This window comes from Vidua macroura, chromosome 2 (assembly GCF_024509145.1).
Source record: "Vidua macroura isolate BioBank_ID:100142 chromosome 2, ASM2450914v1, whole genome shotgun sequence".
NCBI lineage: Eukaryota > Metazoa > Chordata > Aves > Passeriformes > Viduidae > Vidua > Vidua macroura.
The window spans coordinates 109760638-109782259 of NC_071572.1; the positions used below are offsets into that span (position 1 = coordinate 109760638).

The 21622-nt window shown below is 40.1% G+C and overlaps 1 protein-coding gene and 1 long non-coding RNA gene across 4 annotated transcripts in view; one reads left to right on the plus strand and one right to left on the minus strand.

The window, feature by feature from the left end:
• The window catches only part of GBE1 (1,4-alpha-glucan branching enzyme 1), a 138487-nt gene extending 129310 nt beyond the window's left edge, over nt 1-9177 (minus strand). Inside the window, exon 1 of the mRNA XM_053970837.1 lies at nt 9051-9177. Within this exon, the coding sequence (XP_053826812.1) occupies nt 9051-9142 (92 nt within the window). The 5' untranslated portion in view covers nt 9143-9177. The remainder of the gene's footprint in view (nt 1-9050) is intronic.
• Nucleotides 8975-21240, plus strand: LOC128803666 (uncharacterized). Of its 3 annotated transcripts, XR_008435799.1 has the most exons (6): nt 8975-9082; nt 15099-15166; nt 17016-17204; nt 17940-18080; nt 19481-19631; nt 20603-21240. It is a non-coding gene; the product is annotated as an uncharacterized LOC128803666 (long non-coding RNA). The 3 variants fall into 3 exon arrangements; XR_008435798.1 differs by lacking the exon at nt 15099-15166 and having other exon boundaries at nt 8979-9082; nt 20603-21238; XR_008435800.1 differs by lacking the exons at nt 15099-15166; nt 17016-17204 and having other exon boundaries at nt 8994-9082; nt 20603-21235.
• The last annotated feature ends 382 nt before the right edge of the window (nt 21241-21622 follow it).

The following is a 21622-nucleotide window of genomic DNA, read 5'->3' on the forward strand; positions in this document are numbered from 1 at the left end:
ATAAGATTGTTCTCTAATTTCTACTTCTTAAAAAAGCAGATTTCAGCTCTAAGCTCTGGAGAGCCCCTGTAGCAGCTCCTGTCCCAGACCATCACATCTGCTGTGTCACAAATGCTTCTATGGAGTCATCACTACTGTTTGTGTAACAAAATAAACATACTGTGCAATTATTTTCATGCTGCCCAAATTTCCTCAAAAAAGCTGGCAACCAAAGGAGTACTCCAAACTCCTTATTTCTGTAAAGCTTCAACAATTTAAAGGAGTAGCATTTTCAAGAAAGAAGTGTTTATTCAGGTCAAATTAAACCTCGCTGAAAGTGATTGAAGAGTCATAATTTCTTATGATGGAAATGGAATTCTTTTTCTTAAATTGGAAAGCATCCATGACATCACAGGTTACCAATCCCTATCATATCAGGAACATTTATACTGGGGATATATCCTACAACAGGTATCAAACAATAATGTTAACTATTAGCACGTGTCAAATAATAATGTTGACTTGCTTAAGCCTGACATATAAAGCAGAATTTATTAAGCTTTTTTTTTTTCTTTTTTTTTTTTTGTGCTGGGATAGCAGGTACAGTACAATCAGGATGCCCCCTAAAGCCTAAAGCTGCTAAAATGAGCTGCTGACTCTTATGTTCATGCAGTGAATACATTCTAGATGGGCAATTTCCAAACAGTTGCAGTAGTGCAGCATGTTTTCATTTACAACACACAGTAACTCAGCATGATTTTAATAAGAGTCTTTCAGACAATTCCCCCTGGCCCTCCTGCCTTTCTTCTGAATCATCTTATCAAATGCTTACATAACCAAAAACTTGGATTTGATGATGACAATGCATTCACATGTGACTATGGGGAATGCCTGGAGGTACATAAATGTAGCCTGCCTCTCAGGGACACATTAGGAAAAAGGGAGTGCTCTCAAAACCAGAAGTCTGACCCACATACAGTTGGCACAGTTTAGCCACCATCTAATATACTGTTTTCTCAAAAAAAAAAAAAAAGTCCCCAAACTAACTGTCATAAACTACCTACATCTGTGATCAGCAATAAGTTTATTTTTCACTTGTCTCAAGGCAATGTCTCCTAAAGAACCTTCTCTAGCAGCTCCCTCTTGAAGAGAAGGATGAGAGCAAATGAAGATCAGACTGTAACCAATGCCCAGAAATAGAGAAGTAATTATCTTACAATCACACAGTTTAGCAAGCATTGTTCAAGATCCAGGTAGCTTGTTTACATATGCCAACTTATCCACACTTCCAGAAGCTTTTCTTGACTGAAAACTTAGGGTTTGGTTTTGAGTGGAAGAAATTAAAGAAATACTGATAAGCTTGAAGTCCTTACTCTTCTAATGTAATACTTCAGCAGAATTCCTCCACATTCCTATTCCCACCATAAAAGATAGCATCCTTACTTTGGCATGTCATACCTGAACCACTTATAAGTGGGAGAATCCAGATCCAAACCTCCCTTTAAAGTCTGTGAAACACAAATTCACTCAATGAACACAACACCAGTTCAGGCAACAAGGACTGAAATTCACATTTTCTATTCAGAAACTAGCACATCTCAGTTAACTTTGTGTGATTGAACATCACTCCTTTTGTACATCTAGGCTACATTTTTCTGAACTTGGCATAACCTTTTAGCAGTGGCATTCCTTCTTTGGAGAATGTAGACCCACCCTTACCAGAACTTCATAATCCAATTTGAAAATATTTTCCCCATCCATCCCTCAGCACAAGGGCAGATATGCTAAGCACTAACAGAGGCAAAGCAACACACCAAGACAGCAAGGATACAAAGGAAGCAAAGTAACCTATGCCTGAGCAACAGCTTCAAAGAGAAAAGAGAGTTTCTAACAGAAGGCATTAGAGCTACCTCTACCTGCAAGTAATACCAGTCAGTGGAATCACAGCTGAATGACTAAAACTGTCAGTAAGGTTTTTTTGTTAAGTATACCAAGAGAATATAAGTTTTGCCTTAGAATTTCCCAGATTCATGGAACAATTTTTTTAACATGTTCACATAATAGAACTAATTGAGCTGGGTCCTTTGGCAGGTCTTCAGACATCTGTTTTACCAAGAGCCTAAATTTTAATTTTAAATAATGTCCAGATAATATTCACTAATTAGGTACTTCCAAGAGCAGCATCTTGGAGGCGTATTCTTTGTAGAATCAACAGGACTCATCTCTAACAACTGGCCTTCAATTTCTTAACGTGAGGTGCTGTAAGAACATCAAACTGTCAGATAATTGGGAAGAGGCAGCCACATTCTAGGTAGAAACTTTTTTTTTTTTGCTGAATACTCTTTTTCCAGAAGAAAACTTATGTTTTTAACATTTTAAATGCAAAGACCTGATCGTGTTGAACTAGACACTTTGCCTGAAGACATTATTTTCTTTTAAACCTGATGAAAAACTGCATGAAACAAAGGTTCAGAAAGTACAAAGCAAATGCAAGCATGAGTGAGAGGTTTTAGATCTCTGACATTGAACAAGCCAAAAGGAGCTATCTTTTGTGGCAGAAAATGAAGGAACAGCTAGGATTAGATACTGGGAGTAAATAAAAGGTAACAGGGAGCCTGAAAGAGAAGTGTCGACACATAAATATTGAAATTGAACAGGGGGAGAAAAGTATCTTCATGAGATAGGATGTCAATTTAAGACAGTCCTCCATAAGAATGCCTCCTTTACATCTTTGAAGCAGTGAAGAAACATGCATAAATACCTGAATGCAAAGTATTCAGCAAGACAAAGCTTTTCCTCACTATTAAAGTGAAACAGTAATCAGACTCCTGGTCACATAACGAGTTATTATACAATTCCAGGCAAATTCTCAGAGTCGATCCAACATGCTCAGATAAGCTAACATTATATAACAGAGCTGAGGGGGCCTCCATTTTTTCAGAGAACACCAAGTTTTAATTTTTATACAGAGGCAACTGGTCTGCTAACAAAAAGCAATACCTACATCCTTATATTTCCCTGCCTTTTTACAAACCTGGCAGCTATTAACACAATTCCAACTTGAATCTTTTGATGGGTGCTACACCAGACACACATATTCTAGATGTACATTGGCCCATGTAAGCATTTCCTCAGACACTTAAATTAAGGTCATCAATGAGATAGTCAACTATGCTTGTCAAGGTTAGTAATCTAAATGCATATGAGCTAGAGAATACAATAATGCAGAAGGATATATTCCATTCAATTGGCAGGGTTCTAGAATCAACAGAAGTCTCCTGAACTTATGGGAGGCCACCAAAACCAACAAAATACAGCCATATATAACATGGTTTTTCATTAATATTTAATTCTGCCCACCCAATACAACAATCTATATGAGACAAAATGAAAAGGAAAATCCAGCTTCCATGATGATACATAACAGTTATGTTAATTCTGTAACAGATCAGACTCCAGTCCTTCTCCCCTTTCCATCTTCATCTAAAAATAGGATTCTAGCTTAGTCACCCTTCAACTGCCATTCCCAAACTTGTTAGACCCCAACAGCTGCCTTCCTACTCAGCCCTATCACACCCAACTCAACACCTCTTCATTTTCAATACCTCAGTCAGGTACCCACCACTGTTCATCTTCAAAAAAGATTAAAAGAGACAGAAACATAAAGCAATATTAAACTCACATTGAGCAGATACAAAATGAGAGATAAAAATGGAAGAATGATGAGTATTTTCCATTTGTAAGAATGGAGGGATCTCAGAACACTACGAGAAAGGTATGAGCCAAGTGAAAGGACATCTTGGTAATTGATACTGCTACAAAAGCCACTGAGTACATGTTCCCATCTCAACCAGCTCATGAACACTTCAGAAGGAACAGAACCCCTCTCTCTCAACCCATTCATATGGCCAAGCACTTTCAGCAGCATTTTATCTAGCTCAACAAATTAGTGGTTTTTGAAGACAAAGACTGAAGCTATGCATTGGTATAATTTTTCTTATTTATTCCATAAATTGAACTATTCAAAAAAAACTTTCACCAAAGGCTACATAATCAGTAGGTTACAGAGGCAGCTGCAAAGCCAAGTAAAATAGCCATGCACATTGTTACAGCAGAAAATTCTAATAAGTAACAGTTTCTAACAACAGTTTGTAATTCCATAAAATGCAATTACACCACAGGCATTAATGGTTTTAATTGAACCAATTATGCTCTAAGAGGTAAAAGACTAAAAATACATACTGAATTATACAAAGTCTTTAGTCTAAATAACACTTGAAACTTAACAAAATACTTGTGGGCAAACATATCACAGATGGTCAAACAATGTAGCTTAGTGATACCCTACACAAACACTATCACTTGGGAATTTTTTTGTTTGTTTTTTTTTTTTTAAGCGAATTCTTATTTAGAGATCTGAATAATTTATATTTGGGTCAAGGCTGAGCAGTTCACTATATAGACACTGATTTCCCTTCATCCCAAAGAAGACACTCCTTCCTTGACTCAGATCGAATTCAGGCATTCATCAAAAGAAAAAAAAATTACAAAAATTCTGTTTTCTCCATGAATACCATTTGCAACATGCCCAGGCATGACAAAATATTGAAAAAGGAACTTGACCAGAAGTCTTTCTTCCTCCTAGTCACTCATTTAACTATGTCAGTCCATCCTCCATGCTTATGGCATTACTAGGTCCTACTATCACATTTTCAGCATTACTTCTTTAGAGAAACCCTTTGTTCCTATCAAAGCACTCATTCAGCATTTCTCGAGGCTTTATGCAAGAGAGAAAACAGTTGTCTAAAACACCAAGTTACACTTGGCAGGAGGTGAAAGGAGACAGTCCTTGAAAGCAAGAGGAAAATTTTCAGAACTTGAGGCAACATCACAATTGATTTCATCATGGACCTGGCAATTCTCAAGGTGAATCAGGATAATCATATTACACTGCAGAATCCAGCCTGATGTGACTAAAGCCTGTCTGGCCTTCAGCAAACCACTCCCTCTGACAGAAACAAAAACAAAAAGAATGCACAAAGATCTCAGTATTAGTTACGCCGCTGCGGAGACCTGGTGACCATCCTGTGGGTGAAGGAGCACGGCACAGGGCAGGAGAGGCAGATGCAAATCCCAGCAAGAGAGGCCTGCACTTGCTCAAGGCATAGATGAGCAGGAACACACTACAGCCTCTCCAGAAGGCAGCTTTTTGTTCCTGGATTGCCATCTCCTACCTATGGCACACAGGTAGGGCCTGAGAGATGGGCTTCCTCACAACAGATGTACAAAAGCTAACTCAAGCAGGCACAGGCTGCTCACATCTACTCACAGTTTTAAGCTATCTACAGGTACAGGTAGTGGTGAGTGCCTAAAGAAAACAATGAGCCAGGCTGCACTCCAAGGGAGACAGGGAAAACAGACTAGAAGCAACAAGATTATATCAAGTTAAGTTACAGTATTAAAAAAGAAATTTCCACGATTTGGGTAGCCAAACACAGGGAGAGGCTGCCCAAGGAGGCTGAGGAAACACATTCTCAGAGACCCAACCCAACAAGGTCCTGAGCAGCCCAATCCAACAGCAGAAATGGTTGGTCTTTGAGTGTGAGAATAACCAAAGTCACCTGTTAGCCTCTGACAGCCATGGGTACACAGCTACAAAGTTCTCTACTAACAATCACCTGGCCATGCTAATACAGTGCCACTGTAAGAGAGCAGACAGACTCAAGCCCAAAGGGCAACTCAGCAACTTGCTGATGTCACTGCCAAGATTATGACCCAAATCTTTTATTTCCCATCACTTCTGCAAAAGAACTTTTACTGAGCAAGATAAAGGGAGGACTGTTTCACATCTTAGTGCACAAGGCATAATATAAGGATGTCCACCAATAAATGTTTAAAAGCTTTGTTTCTCAAGCATCCTTAATCCTCTGTCAAAAGCCACAATTTTTATTTCTTTAGGCAATACACAGTATGATAACTATAAGCTGTTAAACTTCCATAACTCCATGATGAATTGGTTTAATATTAAGTAAGGTCAATGTCATTGCAAACTCTAAGAGGTTCACACTACTACAGGAAATGCATCCATGTATATTGTATTTGATCAAGTCTCTTTCACTTCTATTTTTTCCCAAGGCTTCCTAAGCCAAGCAAGTAAGATACTTCTAGTGCTACAGGGTGCCAGTCACCAAATCTGCCTCCCATGCCCTTTATCAGGCAAAACTCGACCATCTAAACTGAGAGACTGCCTGTATTTTTGTTGTCTAAACTATTCAAGTGGGAAAAAAAAAAAAGTCAGTGGGCAGGGGTATGCAGAGCAAAGTTAGAGAAAGTCAGACAACAGTAAAAGAAGGAAAAATGAAGAGATTGTCACCGGCTCAGCAGTTGAGTAGCATCATTTCTATTCAGTTTTCCTACTCTACAAAACTAAATTAATTGCCAATATAGTCCTTCTGTCCTACCTATGATGAGGCCATGGCAAGTAGCTGATAAACAATCAACTCTTAACTCACAGATTTGCTTAACAGCACATATTCCTGGCAGCTTTATCACAGCCTTCTTCCTGCACCACTATGGTGTAGAAAACCAGATCCATTGAGTTATTTAACAAGCCCCATACCACAGTCATGGGTCATACAGCCACCAGTTAAATGTATCAGGACCCTTCAGCCTGGAACAAAGATCACACTTACCACACTGCTAAGGATTTCTGACACAGTGCACACAGCTGCACAGGGCTGTTCACCACCTCCCCCAGGAAAGGAACTGGACATAAAGTAAGCAAATGCCATATAGTGGAGGCCCCAAAGAACTGGTTCTTCACACAAACAGCAATTAGGCTACAAAACTCCTTTCTCCTGGGCACTCTTGACAAAACACACCCAAAGCTATTACAGACTGAATCACAATTCATAGAAACCACAATGAGCATTGCATGCAGACACTAACAAGCATTTCCCTGTACTTACAACTTCCCCTCCCTGGCACTCTCCACCATCCACAGGATGAACTGCTTCTTTGGGCTTAGAATAAATCATCCCGTTCACCACAAGAGTTTTCCTTTATTCTGAGTTAATTAACAGGATACGTGCTTCCACAGTAATTCTATGGCAAGTGACCAATTGGAGGCTCAGGAGCCAGAAAGTGACAAGACAGGACAGGGCCATCTGAATCTCTATGCTACAGATGCACAAACCTGAGAAGGACAGAAAAGTTTTGCAAACTCAATGTACTCAGTACAGCCATACTATCCTCAGAAATACAAACATCACTATCCACAATATGACTGTTTTGATGGCAGGCACATTCGGGGAGCCCAAATGTTTTCACAAATACTTTTATTAAGAGCCAGATCTGCCCATTTATTAATTCCTACATTCTGGCTCCCCACTGAAAAAATTAAGTGTTTTACAGCACTACATGTATAGCCAGGAGCTTGTCAGGAACCACTGTATAAAGCTCTCAGTTGTTCTGTCATTAAGAGATTAGTTTGAGAAAATGCTCTGCAAGTCAGCCTAATAGTTTACTCAATCCTTAATCCTATTTTACAAGATCTAGACTTACCACTATTCAATACCAGAACCCAACAGGACACCTGGTAATGTTAAACCATGTAGAACATGGGAACAGGGAAAAAAAAAAAAAAAAAAAAGCCAAAGACTGAAAAAAAAAAAAAATTATATTCCTTCTTACATCCCTCACACAAGAGACTTTTCCAGACTTCTGGGACACAGGGTATTGGTAAGCTCTACAATTATTTTGATTGCCAGAGGACCACTAGTGAAACACAACATAAATGTGCAACATAAAAGCTCCCAATGACTGTGTTCAATCAGCGGGTGAGGTTTCAGCAGCTTTTCCAGGCCAGCAGCCTGGCTCTGCAGGATGCAGGCCTCCTCTTGCCCAGGCTGCTACTAGCAAGCTCTCACCCAGGGCCTGAACAGAGAGGGTTGGTGTCACAGTTCCCAGCGAGAGGCACAAAAAAAGGGATGCTCAGCCCAGCAACCTGGCACCAACCTAATGCACACTCTGCTACTTCATGCATTGCAGGTCTGCCGAACAGCTGAGCTGGCGGTTCAGGGACACCTCAAAACATGCGCCTGCAGGAAAATTCTCTGGAAAGACGAGATTCAGGAGCAGTTTATTTACAGATTATTGCAGCTAAACTCTTTTGTTAGCAGTATTAGCTCAGTGCATCACCCCCATGTCCTGACACCATCCAGCTCTGGGATCCCCAACAGAAGAGGGGCACTGACCTTTTGGAACGAGTCCAGAGGAGGCCACCAAGCTGATGAAGCATTTCTCCCGTGAGGAAAGGCTCAGAGAACTGGGATTGTGCAGTCAGTGAAAGAAAAGGCTTAGGGGTGACCTAATGGCAGCCTTACAGTACCTGAAGGGAGCTTACAGGAATGATGGGGCTAGACTACTTAAGATGTAGTGACAGGTCAAGGGGAAACAGGTTCATGCTAGAAGTAGGTTCAGATTAGGTATTAGGAAAAACTTTATTGTAAAGTTGGTGAGGAACTGGAACAAGTTAGCCAGTGAAGTTGTGGTTGTCCCATCCCTGGAAGAGTTCAAAGCCAGGCTGGATGCAGCTCTAAGCAACCTGAACAAGTGGAAGGCGTCTCTGCCCACGGCAGGATGCTTGGAACCAGATGATCTTTAAGGTCCCTCCCATCCCCAACCCTTCTGTGATTCCGTGATTCTCGCAAGTTGTCCCCGGCTGCGCCCCACGGGCCCGGCTGGCCCGGGCGCCGCCCCCACCCCGCCGCTCTCGGGAGGGCCCGCGGGCGCAGCGCTGGCGCCGAGGCGTGCCGGGTCCGCAAGGGACGGCCCGGGCCCGCCAGGCCGGCGGGGAGGTCCGCGGGCGAGGCCTCCCTGCAGCACCCCGGCCCGGGAGGCCTCGCCGAGCCCCGGCCGCGGCTGCGGCTCCGCCCGCGGCGGCGGCGCCTCCGCCGGAAGGGAAGCGGAGCCGCCCCGGCCGAGGGGAGGGGGAGAGCGGCGCGGGGGAGGGGACACCGCCGGCCCGGCGCCCGCAGAGGCGGGCGGGCGGCCGCTCCGCGCGGCGGTACCTGCGCTGGAAGTCCGTCCGGAAGGGCGCCAGGTAAGGGTCCCGCTCCAGCAGCTGCTTGAGCCTCGGCGGCTCCGTGCTGGCGGCGGCCATGTCGCCGCCGCGGGCTCCGCGTGATCCGCGGCGCCGCTAAATACAGCCGGGGAGGGGGCCGGGCGGGCGGCCGGGCGCCCCTGCCTCTCCCCGCCCACCGCCCGGGGCCGCCTCCGCCGCCTCTCCACGCCCGCGATGCGGCGGGGCCGGGGCTCCGCTGCTGCGGGAGGGATACCGGGGGGGCCCGGCTCGGTCCGGCAGCCCCGGCTCGCTGCCCGCAGGGCGGAAAGGTGTGCGAGAAGCGCCGGTTTCCGAACGGCGTGTGGTGACAGCAGAGGAAATAAAAAAACTTGTGATAAAAAAAAAAAAAAAAAATTGCGGGAGCCGATCCGCCCGGCAGGAGGGGGATGTCTGCCTGCCGTGGCTCGGCTGTCCCCCAGTTTGTTTTCTTAGGGGCTCTTTGATGTCTTTTTCAGCGTGTCAGCTGCCGGGTGAACTCTGTGTTCCCACACACATAAAGCCCACCGCACACCCTAGCCAAAATCAACACCCCCCCAAAAGCAGATTTGGCATCATCGTGAGTGCTGGAATAAATTTCTGGAGTGTTTGATAGGGTGCTGATGTGCTCATAGACAGCTCAGCAAAACAAGACTCTGGGGACATCCATGAGTTCTCATAAACACCGCAAAATGTTGCTTTATCAGACACATAAATTCCAAACGTGGTAGGATTAGTTCAACTGATCCTAGTGCAGCTCGAAATGCTGAATGGCACAGGTAGATTGCTGTGGAAGTTTTTGACCTAATAGCAACATGTCCTGTTTTTGGATAGGCCACCAAATAACCAAGGCAACTAATCACCAGCCTGACCATGCCTCCAGGCCAGTATTGAGCACTTTTATTTAAGGTCCAGCAATTTTGCTTTGTTTTGATATGTAGTGAGAAAGTTTATTTAGAGGCCTCTTTTGAATACTTTTCAGCCACAGTTTAGAAACTTTTCAGCTTCTAGATACCTTAACTCGTTCCCACAACCATCGCCAAAATTGTTGTCCTCAGTTTGAGACTCATCCCCCTATCTTGGCTTCCTCTGAATTTTAAGTGCTGTTTCTCCTTCCTGTCTGCCAGATGACTAACAGCACCGTGTCTGATGAACACTAACAGTTCATTTATTACTTCTCCCAAAACTGACTACAGTGAAAGTTTCCATAATGATTTGTTTCATCCATAGTGCATGTACACTTAACTACACTTTATTTCCTTCCTTGTAGCAGTTTCTAACTATACAGGGAGAAGTCCAAGTACCTTTGTTCTTTTTCTTCTTACGGAGTGCAACAAATATTCTGTCCTAAGACTTTGGGGCAATAGTCATACTGTTTGCTGGAGCAGTTGCCCTAACAGGAGGCCCAAGGAGTTTTGGTTTGAGTTATTGAAAGAATCATCATCTATGCTGTAGCAGAACTACTCATCATATCCTGCTCTGATAGATCAAAATTTCTTTTTTTTCACAGTGGCCACAATTTCTTCAGTCACTGGAGACTGAAAAACTGGTTTTTAAATTACCCAGGCTTCTCAAAACTTGCTGTGTAGCAGTGATTTCAGTGCCTGTGCTAAAACAATGTTTAATAACTCTTACCATCTTCTTTTTCCTTCTTTCCTCATACTGTGTGCGTCATATTCTTCTGCAAATTCTCCTCACTCTCACACTTAAATAGCTTGGTCAGCTAATAGGAGAAGAGACATTCCAGCTTATTAAGAGCCAGGAAATTGTGTTTTTACAATAGTTGCATGTTACATGTGCTGCTGCTTTGGGGCTTCCAGGTGTTCAGTACTGGAGAGGGCACCTGCTGGTTGAAGTGGAGGTGGGAGAGCGATTCTGCAGCCTCTGAATGCATGAGTATTGGAAACAGGAGCTTCAGTCTTAGCACAGTTTCTTTGGTTTTATTCATTGTCAGGAAGCCCAAGCAAGTTCCCAGCATTGTTACTAGCTTTTCATCATGAACACAAGAGAGACATCTATAAATGAGCATTAGCAATTTGTGTAGGAATGTAGCTGTGACTTGCACCTCCCTAGAGACAGGGACCCCTTCGTAACATTCATTTTAAGTAGAAATGACACAGCATCCATCCTCGCACACAAGCAACCTTGAACTTCAGGAAGTTGAATTCTGCAGATAGAGCCCTAGTGATATATTTAACAGACTGTGCACCAGAATATGAATAAGCATACCATTTCTTTCTACTTATGTTTCATTTTACAACTTGGGCATGATTTTATCTGCCTGCTTTGTCCCACGTAACTGCAAGATACTAAGGCATATGTTATTTTGATCACTGATTACACCATGATCCTGGTGTTCCCACCATGAGCCGAGGTTGGTTCTCAGGACAGTGCCATTTAATCCTCTACCTGGAGGCAAGACCAGCAGTTCAGACAATGAATATTGTCCCAACAGCTGAATGTGTCTTTGTACATTTGTCAGGGATGGATACAAAGCTGCCAGCTGCTGCTGCCAGTAGAAACAGAAAGAGGAGGACTGTTGGGAATAACTGCTCATTCATGGGGACAGCAGTGGATCATATAAGAATGGTGTCTAAGGCGTGTGTCTGGCACCCAGTTACCAGTGAGGCTGGAGTATATCAATTACTCCAACGTAGTCTTTCAAAGGATGTTCATGCTTAAGTTATGTATACTTTAAAATTTTGCAGAGTGCTGCTGAGCAGTAACTGTATAGTTAAATTTATAAAATCGATTTAGATGGTTTTTTAATATGCAAAGTTCAAAGATAAACCTAAAAGAAAATGTCTACTCCTGTCATGCAGCACCTCCATTTTGATTCACTAATATATTGCATTTGCTTTGCAAAACATGACAGAGATGATAAACCGTAGGAACTAAGTCAGGAAAAAAATCTTTCTTCAATAAGGCACTGGTTCAGATTTTCCCTCATCAATAGTTTCTTTCCATATTTCCGCCAGAATGCATCTGTGAGGTCTCTGGCCTTGACTGGCTCTTACAGAGCAAATTCCTGAGCTCCAGGGTCTTATAAACCAAGTGGTTTAGAGCAGTCCTGGGCCCTGGTCCTGGCCTGGCTCTGTGAGATGCTTCCAGGGCTGTCTGAGTTGTCTTTGGGGTACAGGCTTCTGCTCTGCAGCTAATATAGAGACTGACCCAATCCCACAGTTTAACCTGTCTGAGAAGAGATGGCAGGTACCAAAGGCAGCAGGATATTTTTTTAATTCTGTGTTGAGAACATTGAAGAGTTGCTGATCTCTCAAAGTGAAAAGTCACAAGGCATGTCCTTTGTATGGTTCAGTTCAATACTTAAAGGCTATATCAAGACTTGTTATCATTTTAGTCTGGGCAGAACTCCTTCCAACTCCTTTTCCTGAAAGTCTTTTTACATCTAGGTATGGTTGGCCCACTTTATGGTTTGCTTGCATGTGGGGAGATGTATTTTTTATTGCCATTGCACCTACCCATGACTTGCAGATGTGAGGCGGTCCATGAGCAAGAACTGACAACCTGTGACTTATGCCTGTACTCATAATGCAAACTATCAAGAAAAAGTGTTCCTGTAGACAGAGACAGCTATTCAAAAAGATTTGCACTTCAGTATTCCAGAATAATGGATTCTTGAAGCCTCTCCTATTCTTTAAAGACATTTCACACATCTGAGCATGTTATGGGTACCAGCCCATTTCAACCTCCCACTTTTGGACTGGTTTCTTCACATTCAGTACCTAATGCAAAGTGGAGTTCAAAATTTGAAGGAAAATTAACTTATTTTGCCACATTGGCCAGCCAGGCTTCCCCATGTTATTTGTTCAAGGATCCGCAAGAAATTAAATGCACAATTGTCATCCAGATCCAAAGCAAATGCCCCCCTTAAAAAATAATTACCCTTTATCTCAGTAGTCTTCCCAGAGAGGTCAAACATTGGGCTTGGAGCTGTAGCTCACTGCAGGGTGGTTGTTGTAGGTGACCTTTAAAGGTCCCTTCCAACACAAGCTATTCTATGATCCCATGACACTTATCCCTATCTTTGGGCTCACCAAGGTGAGACACATAGGAGAAAGGAAAGGGTCAGTGTTGCACAGCTGCTGCCAAACAACACATCACTGTTCCATAATTAGAACTGTACTACAGCAAGGAGTCAACTGTTTGATTACATATGAAGAACAAAGCATGTATCCTTGAAAATAGCAGCAAACAAGCAAATGGAAACAAGTATCTGTTGGTATGTCTATTAATTTAGAGGTTTCAGAATTTTAAGTTTGGGGCTTATTAGAAAGGTAGGGTATTGATGCTGTCTTTTAAGATATCACCTTTGCCCTGTCATGGTTTCAGGAGCTTTACATAGCAACACATCTTCAAAGATCAGAACAATCTGAAACACTAAAAAGCCAGTTCCAGTGTTAAGATTCCAGTAAGCACAGTTGATGGGAATGCCATTTTCATTTGCCATTCAGAGCAAAATAAAAAACACATTCCAACAACCTGAAAGTCCTAAATAATGACTGCTTCTTGTTTTCACAATATTGCAGTGTGATTATGCTTTGGTGTCCTTATTTTGTGTAATTATAAAAAAATGTAAATATCTTTCAAAGTTGTTTACACATTAATCAAGACATTTCAAAGTGCAATACCAATTTTAAAACATCCAGATGTAGAACAGATTTAGAACAATATTTGTTGTGCAAATGTCTATGAGTCGTACTAAAAAATCAAGTAAGAATTTGTAAAACAATTCACAGATACAAAACACAAATAAAACCTTCAGGAATTTCATAATATTTTTGGATGTTGTAGATACTGTGTTGTATGCCTTCTATATTTCTCAAAAGTAATTACTGCCAATAGTAACAACTTTCTACAACTTCCTGCAATTTCCTTGTGTTTGCATATGTGTTTATGCATTGGAGGAAGAACATAAAACATTCTGAACTCTCCTTAATGCCATACCACAATACTTTGTTGCTGTCACCTCTGTTTTACCAATGTGTGTTTATCTCTAATGCTTAGAAAATAAGTAGCTTGAGCTCTCTGGGATAGTTGCCCCAGAGGAACATTCTTGCTGTTATTGCAGCAGCTCCTGTAGCAATATATTACTATTAAACAAGCAACTTATTAACGCTTGCCAAATATTGTATTCCTTATATCCAGTAAACTTAGAACTGAGAATGATCCCCCATAGCATCAGCAGCAATTTTGCTTTTTGCTGTTCGTTGTCAGGTCTTTCCTAAAACCCCTGAGGAATGATCTTACCTGGGTGTCTCTTGGTTGCATAGTCCTGAAACACTACAAGCATTTAGGCTGCCCGGCCTTTTACTCAGAAAAGAAAGTGAGGTTGCCAGATAATCATTCAGAGGGTAACACATCTAATCCTTCAGGAGGTCAAGCGAGGTGAGAAGAGAGGAGGTGCATACTGCTAATGCTCTGACAGCTCTGTCAATATAAATTCATTAGTATGTATAGAAGTATTTTAGTTTTCAAAAAGCAGAATAGTACCTCAGTTGTATTCATGAATTCAAGTATCTTCCGAGTTCACTGCAGGAAAAGCAGATGGATCTGGTGCAAGCTGTGTGTGAAATGCAGAACTTTTGGAAGTCCAAAATGCTTTCCACAGACAGCCTTTTAAATCTTGTCAGTATTAGTTCTGGTTTATTTTTTAATGGCAGTTGGTGGCATTTGGCCCAGTTGATTCTCTGGTGCAACCAACAGTGTGTTGAGTGAACAGAAAGATAGGGCAGGGACCAGATAATTAGTGCTACACTCAAAATTTTGCTGTAGTTAGAAGAAAACACCAAATGTGGAACTAAGAACTTGTAGTTAGTCCAATGAATATTTTAACACTATCATTTTTCAAAGTATTGGGTAAATTTGGAAAAAAACAAAACCCAACACCCTGATTAATTATGCATGTATATAGCCATATATTCAATGCATACTTGTTATACTGAAAATGCTGTAGCACACAAAAGGGTCTGAGAGTATAATTATATATCTTTTGTCTTAGAATATCCCCAGTACAATAACTGAAGATTCAGCCTTCACAATCCCAGTGATATAGAGCTACACTTACAGGTGTGTAATCCATTGTCATAGGTGACTGTACTGTATGCAATAAAATTTTCTGTTGAAAATTTTGTATGCCTTGGTGATTAACCTTTTCTTCTTAGAACAAAGACTCTACATTTTAAAACTCTACATTTCTATAAATATAGAAATCTTCATCCAAGACAAATAAATACAATTTTTGAGAACATCAATATTCACGGATTACGAAGAGCTAATCTGTCTTCACATCGTTTTTCTTTTTTCTTGCTTAAAGAGAAATCCTTTAGGTTGGATCCTTTTTCTCTTATTAGAAAGGTTTATATCATGCTCATTTTTAAAATCAGCCATGGAATTTCAGTTAAAAGAAAAGTGGCATGACTTTCACTTTTTATATACGTGTGCAGCTTAACAAAATCATACAGTAAAGAAAACTAAGTGATACACAGCTTCCAGTATGAATAGGTTTGGAAGGGATTGCTTAAACTGTATTACCTATGGGAAATAAAAGGAGCAAATATAATTAATAGTTATCTTAGTTACCCAGGCACCCAGCACCTCCTTCAGTATGAGTTTCTGAGGATATACAGGATTATTAGCTGCATTTCTGTTTCCTGAATATTTTATGTTGAAGTACATCCTAATAAAACAACTACTTCATTATTACTTAGTATGAAAATTTACTTCATATTATTACAGAACTTTTTTAGATAACAGTTTTTTGCAACAAGCAGCTAAATATTTTTTTTTTAATCCAAATAGCAATATTCACTGGTAATATATTAATTACAGTCATGTATTATAAGGGTAAATTTTGGTTTTCCAAGTTAATGCAGTCCCAGTTCCATTAGAATAGTTGAAGTGCTGATGGCTCTCAGTCAGTTTTCCTCAGTTTCAAACATCCTTCCTTTCTGATGTCTCTGAGCTTTCTGTTTATCACTCAAAAGTCTCTCTGGATGTTGTATTCCATTACCTAATCCTACTCAAAAGATGGTTAATATTGGTTCCCAATCTCATTTTAGCTTAAGCAGCCACCGGATGCAGATTTCCTCATGCTTGGACCATCAGCCCCTGCAACAGGGTATCCTCACACATCAGCAGTCACCCTTCTCACAGCAGTTATGATTTCTCCTGCTTGAATATGCAGCTTCTTTGTTTCTTTCTGCATTATATTATCTTCTCAGGCAGCATCCAGGCTCTTCATTTTCTGCTTGTCTGGTAGTTCCACCAGGAAGGCAGGCCATCCCCAACTGGGGAGGTTCACCTTGCTGTCTGTAAAGATGGGGCATAAGCAATTAGTTGATTTTTTCTTTATGCCAGTCCTCAGTGAGTGATCTGCTAGTTCCAGGATCACTTCCCCAGTTTTCTTACATTGTTTCCATGTGTGTTTGTTCTAGGTCTGACTATTTCCTTACTACAAGGTTTTCTACCATTGCATATGTGCATGGACTACTTTTCTGCCTCTTTTCACTTTGTCATCCCCCTTTTGCCACTTTTACCAGAGAGTGAATGCTGATAAAAAAAGAACAGTTTTTATAGCATCTGAGTCACGCACTCTGATGGACTTTTTGTTTGTTTTTCTTGCTTGCTATTATTTAGTGTCCCCTAGATCACTTCTTCCCTCATATGGGTTGCCATCTCTTTCTGTACTGTTCGAGTGTGTACAGGCCCTAAAACTAAATACATTTCTGTGTCCAGGACATCCTCTACAGGTCTTAAAATACACCTTGGTCATAATTCAAGGCTTGCCTGTCTCTACCACATAAACTTCGAACAGAGACTGACAGCTTTTTCTGGTCCTAGTATATCTTGGCTTTCTTTTGGCTGATGATCCATCCGCAGATGATACAATCTTTCAAATTCTGTGTCTCTTTTGCAGGCTCCCACAGTGTTATGCATCCACCCACAGCAGGCAGTTGCTGCTGCAGGAACGGCTTGATTGCAACAATCTGCATCTCCAAAGCTTAGTCCCTGCTGAACGTCCCATTCCCTCAGCCCAGCCATTTCTTCTACAAAAGGAGAGGAAGACAGGTATTTCTAGGAGCAGAGTGGACACGTGTAGTAAGAGGTTGGATTTGGTTTTCTCCTTGCTTGATTTCCCTATAAGTCTACAGGATTTTGTCCTTTACAGGTAAAGCCGTTATAAAAACAGTCTGTGCTCAGCTGGGTCATGCAAGGGGACAGACACAGAGATCTCCAATCACACAGGACTCTGATCAGAGGCCTTTAAAGCAAGTATAAGCAGACTTGGTGCTTCCATTCAGTATCCACCTATCCTCAGCTGGCTCTGACTGCCATCTGTTTCTCCTCTTTCTCTCAGATTTTCAACAAAGTTTCCCTATGCCTCACAAAACTTGCCACTTACCACAGCAAGGTTTGGCTGGAGTGAGTCACAGCCAGATCATAAATTGATGTAACTACTGTTTCTCTGCTTTCCTTGGATTGTTAGTGATCCTGAAGCACCTGGGTTGTTCAAAATTATTTTATTTTATAGTAAATGAGATAATTGCCAGAAAACAGGACTGCACACCTGCTGCATTTGTTCCCAGTCTTCTATGACAACTGTAGGCTTCCTCCTACAAAAGTTTTTTCAGAGGCTTGGTTGTTCAGCAACCCAACTACAAGGATTCACAGACAGGTGTGCCCATGTTTTCCACTGGTTTGTACACTGAAAATCTTCTTTACTACACCATATGCATACTGCTAATAATTTACTGTTATCCCAGTAAATATTCTAACAGTATAATTTAGCTGATTAATGCAGAAAAGCCTCATTTATATGATGTTGCGGTCACCTTTCCAGAGTGCCTCTCAGTCCTGAGCTTGCCAGTCCTCCTGATGGAGACAAGAAATGGGTTCTGCTTTATAAGTCATTAACCCCTGGGGCCTTCACAAGATGAACAGTGAGATCTATGTTGGGGGATTTCTAATTCCTCAGCTTTGGGTAAGTTTGCTTTTATTTTTAAACCTTGCAACATCTGCTTCCCTCTTACCTATTCCCAGCTAGTTTGATATTGCACAACATCTTTACTCCTGGGCTCTCAGATTTCTACCATCGTCTGCAATTTTATTCCTCTATCACTCAACCATTTACTTTACTAAAATCAGTAGTTTCAGCAATATAAAACTGTAATTCCTTAGTGGAGAATCCAGAAGACAGGTTAGAGACAGGTTGATTTTTCAAAATCACTGTGGTTTTGCTGAAGCGCACAGTCAGCAGAGCTGTATAAAACTGGAGGTCACTGCATTGTTAAGTTCAGATTTGTCATTGAGCTTCTCAGGAAAAGCATCTATAAATGGAAGGTATCATGAATGTTTATACTGTTCAAAGGCTTGTTTTACAGCCTATCAGCAATTCAGTAATTTGTCAATATAGAATATAAAAAAACTTAAGCCAAATATCTCTTCTAATTTATTCTGCTTTTGTAGTATTTACCAAATTTATGTTAAAATCACAACAGCTCTTATGAAAAACCTTATATCTATGGCTTTTGGGGCCATGAGTAAATCAGCTCATTGTGCACTAGTCTTATATTAGCCAACTGTTGGTAAATATGCTGTAGAAATACTTAAATATTCAAAATATTATGTCCTAGTAAAAAATTACAAATATTTTTATGTCTTCTTTTATTCCATTTCTTTTTTTCAAAAATCTGAAATATGAGTAATTGTGTTGGGATAAATGAGAACACATGGACCTGTAGTTATTCTGAGTCTCTGAAACCCATCCACCATTTGCTTTGTGCTATCACAGAAACTCACAACACAGTGTTCCAGGCAAAATTATCATTACGGATTTATATTGTTATAGGTTGTTATATATCTTATTATAGATATATTAGAATATATTGTTATATATTATATACTATTTAATATTATATATACATTATTATATTTAGTCATAGATATATATTTTTGCTTTAATAACAACCTTCTATAGATTTAACATTTTTTTAATCAGTGATACAGTTCACTGCCTTTGGACCGTCAGGTTGACAGTAGTGAAGTAGTAGCCATAATCGTACTCTCTATTAAGAATAGTATACTATAAAGTAGGAATATTTTCAAAAGTCTTTCAAGCTTTACCCTCATTAAAGCTTAGTCTGATAAACCACACTGAGTCCTCTCCTGACATGTTTCTGGTTGTCATTATCTGGTTCTTTTATTGTCTATGTTTAAAGAATTAACTTTTGCAAATAAAGAGGTTTCTTCATTCATAAGATAATTGTCCACACTGTTAGAATTATTTGTTCTATTTCCTCCTCCTGCTGTTTCATCTGCACACAGTTAAAATACTGAATTACTCTTAAAATTAATGAATTATCTGTTGCTTCTTGACCTAAGCACTCCTGCAGCTGTCTCCTCAGCAACTCCTGTGTTGCCATCTGATTCAACACATGCACAAGGAACACTTGCAAAGGGAGCTGAGTCATTCTCTAAATCTGGAACAACGTCCTCTGAACACAAAACCTTCCTCTGCAGGACTTAAGGGCAAGTATTAACTGTGTTATTTTGCATAGGATGTTTTAGCTTCTCTTACTTTAAATTATTAGTGTGTCTAAGTGAAAAGCACATAATTTAGCTGTATCCACCAAAATTTTCTTTGTGACATTTGTGTTGCATAGTGCCAAATACTTGTTTATCTTCTTACTTCTGTGTTCTATTTCCTTTTCTTTTAATTAATTGTCATTTCAAAATAGACTCACATCTTCACTGGATTGTTTTTAGTACATACATGTAATTTCTGTGAACTGTGACTACGTTACTGTCATTTGGGAACCCTTGAGTCTCAAAGAACATAACCTCCTGTACAATCAAATTGTTATTCCAGTCATAACATTAAAAGATGCTCACTCTGAATATCAAACTGACTTAAGTCATGTGATATGCCTAACATTTAAAAGGACCAATGAATGAGGACATGTATGAGGACACCCTAAAAGTGAGGAAAAAGCAAGATCAACTGTTTATGTCTTATTATTTTCTTAGCACTATAAAATATTATACACTTTCTTTGCATTTTTAAATGGAAGGACTTGTGTCCATCTTGTCTCTGTGCATGCCAGAAATGTGTGCTCTGGTAGGTTGAAACCATTCTAGCACTACTACAAGTAATCAATACTAGGACTTTTTTCAGGTTTATGTCCAAGTTGCTGGGTTACATGCAGCTCTGAATAAGATTTACATGAAGACTTGTGAAGAGCTCTGTATAAGAGTTGTATTACACTGCTCAAAATAAAGCTTTTCAGCTGACTTCTTCAGTATAATTCTTTTCGTGTTTTAGGAATTTTCATGCTAGCTCTGTTTTTGTAAATACTGCCTTTATTAAATTTGTACTATCCCAAAGTAATACTTTTTGCTTTAAGGTTTATTTTCTTGATTTATGTGCTACCATGTTTATCTTCTCCCTTTCTCTTGTCTAGTTCTTTTTTTAACACTGTTTTTTTCCCTTTGTTTTACAGTAAGTCATGTGGCATTGACATCCCTAAGAAATTTAAACTTAACGTGGAAGAAAATGAAACAGCATATTGATGGATGACATAGGCATGATGACTTCTCCACGATGTCATTGCATGTTGATGAAGGGACAGGATATGAACATATGAAATATGAGATGCAAATGTCATCAAAATACTTCCCTGGTTTTGCAAGGAGTTTGCACAAGGAGCCATTCCTTTTCTGCAAAAGGAAGGCTTGATTATTTATAACTGTAAAAACAAAAACAGAAAAATAACTGCCATATGTTTCCCGTTTTCTTAATTTCCTTTCTATTCCATGAAGTATAGATATTCCTATTAATTAAAAAAAACTATCACGTCTTGTCTCTGTTTTTCTTAATTCTAGAAATGTTTTGAAAATTTATTTTAAAAAAGTCAAATAGCTTGCCCTGTTTTTTTTCATTTTTAGAATAAACTGAAGTGTTTCAGCTTTTGGTGTCTTTCCTGCTTGTTCACATGATTTAATTTTTCTGTCAGGGTTCAGTTTTTCATAAACAGCAAGACCTTTTTCAATACCAAAGAACTGTGGTGGGTTCTGTTGTATTGATGTACTAAATTAAATTAATTTTATAACCTATTCAGGACTCAAAAACATGAAAGCAAGTTTTTGTCTGAGTTTAAATCAGGTACATTATGCCTTTAAGGTTAATATATTTTACATAGTGCTTTGCATATTAACTGAAGGGGGTTTGATTAGTTTTATTATTTTCATTCTTTTATAAAAAGTCTTTTGCATTGTGCATTATCTCTCAGTAAAAAGTATAAAATCTTCTCTGATTACTTTCTATTATGTTAGAGAAGATTCAACAAAACCTTTAATTTCTTTTGTCTTACATTATAAACCAGGATAGTTAAGGGAAAAAAAGTCTTTCAGGAACGTGATATCTGCTTGTAAATATAATACTGCCATTCATCATTAGAGATAACACACAGGGGTTATAGCTGTGCAAGCTATTTAAAAATCAAAAGCAGCACACTCAAGGTGTAG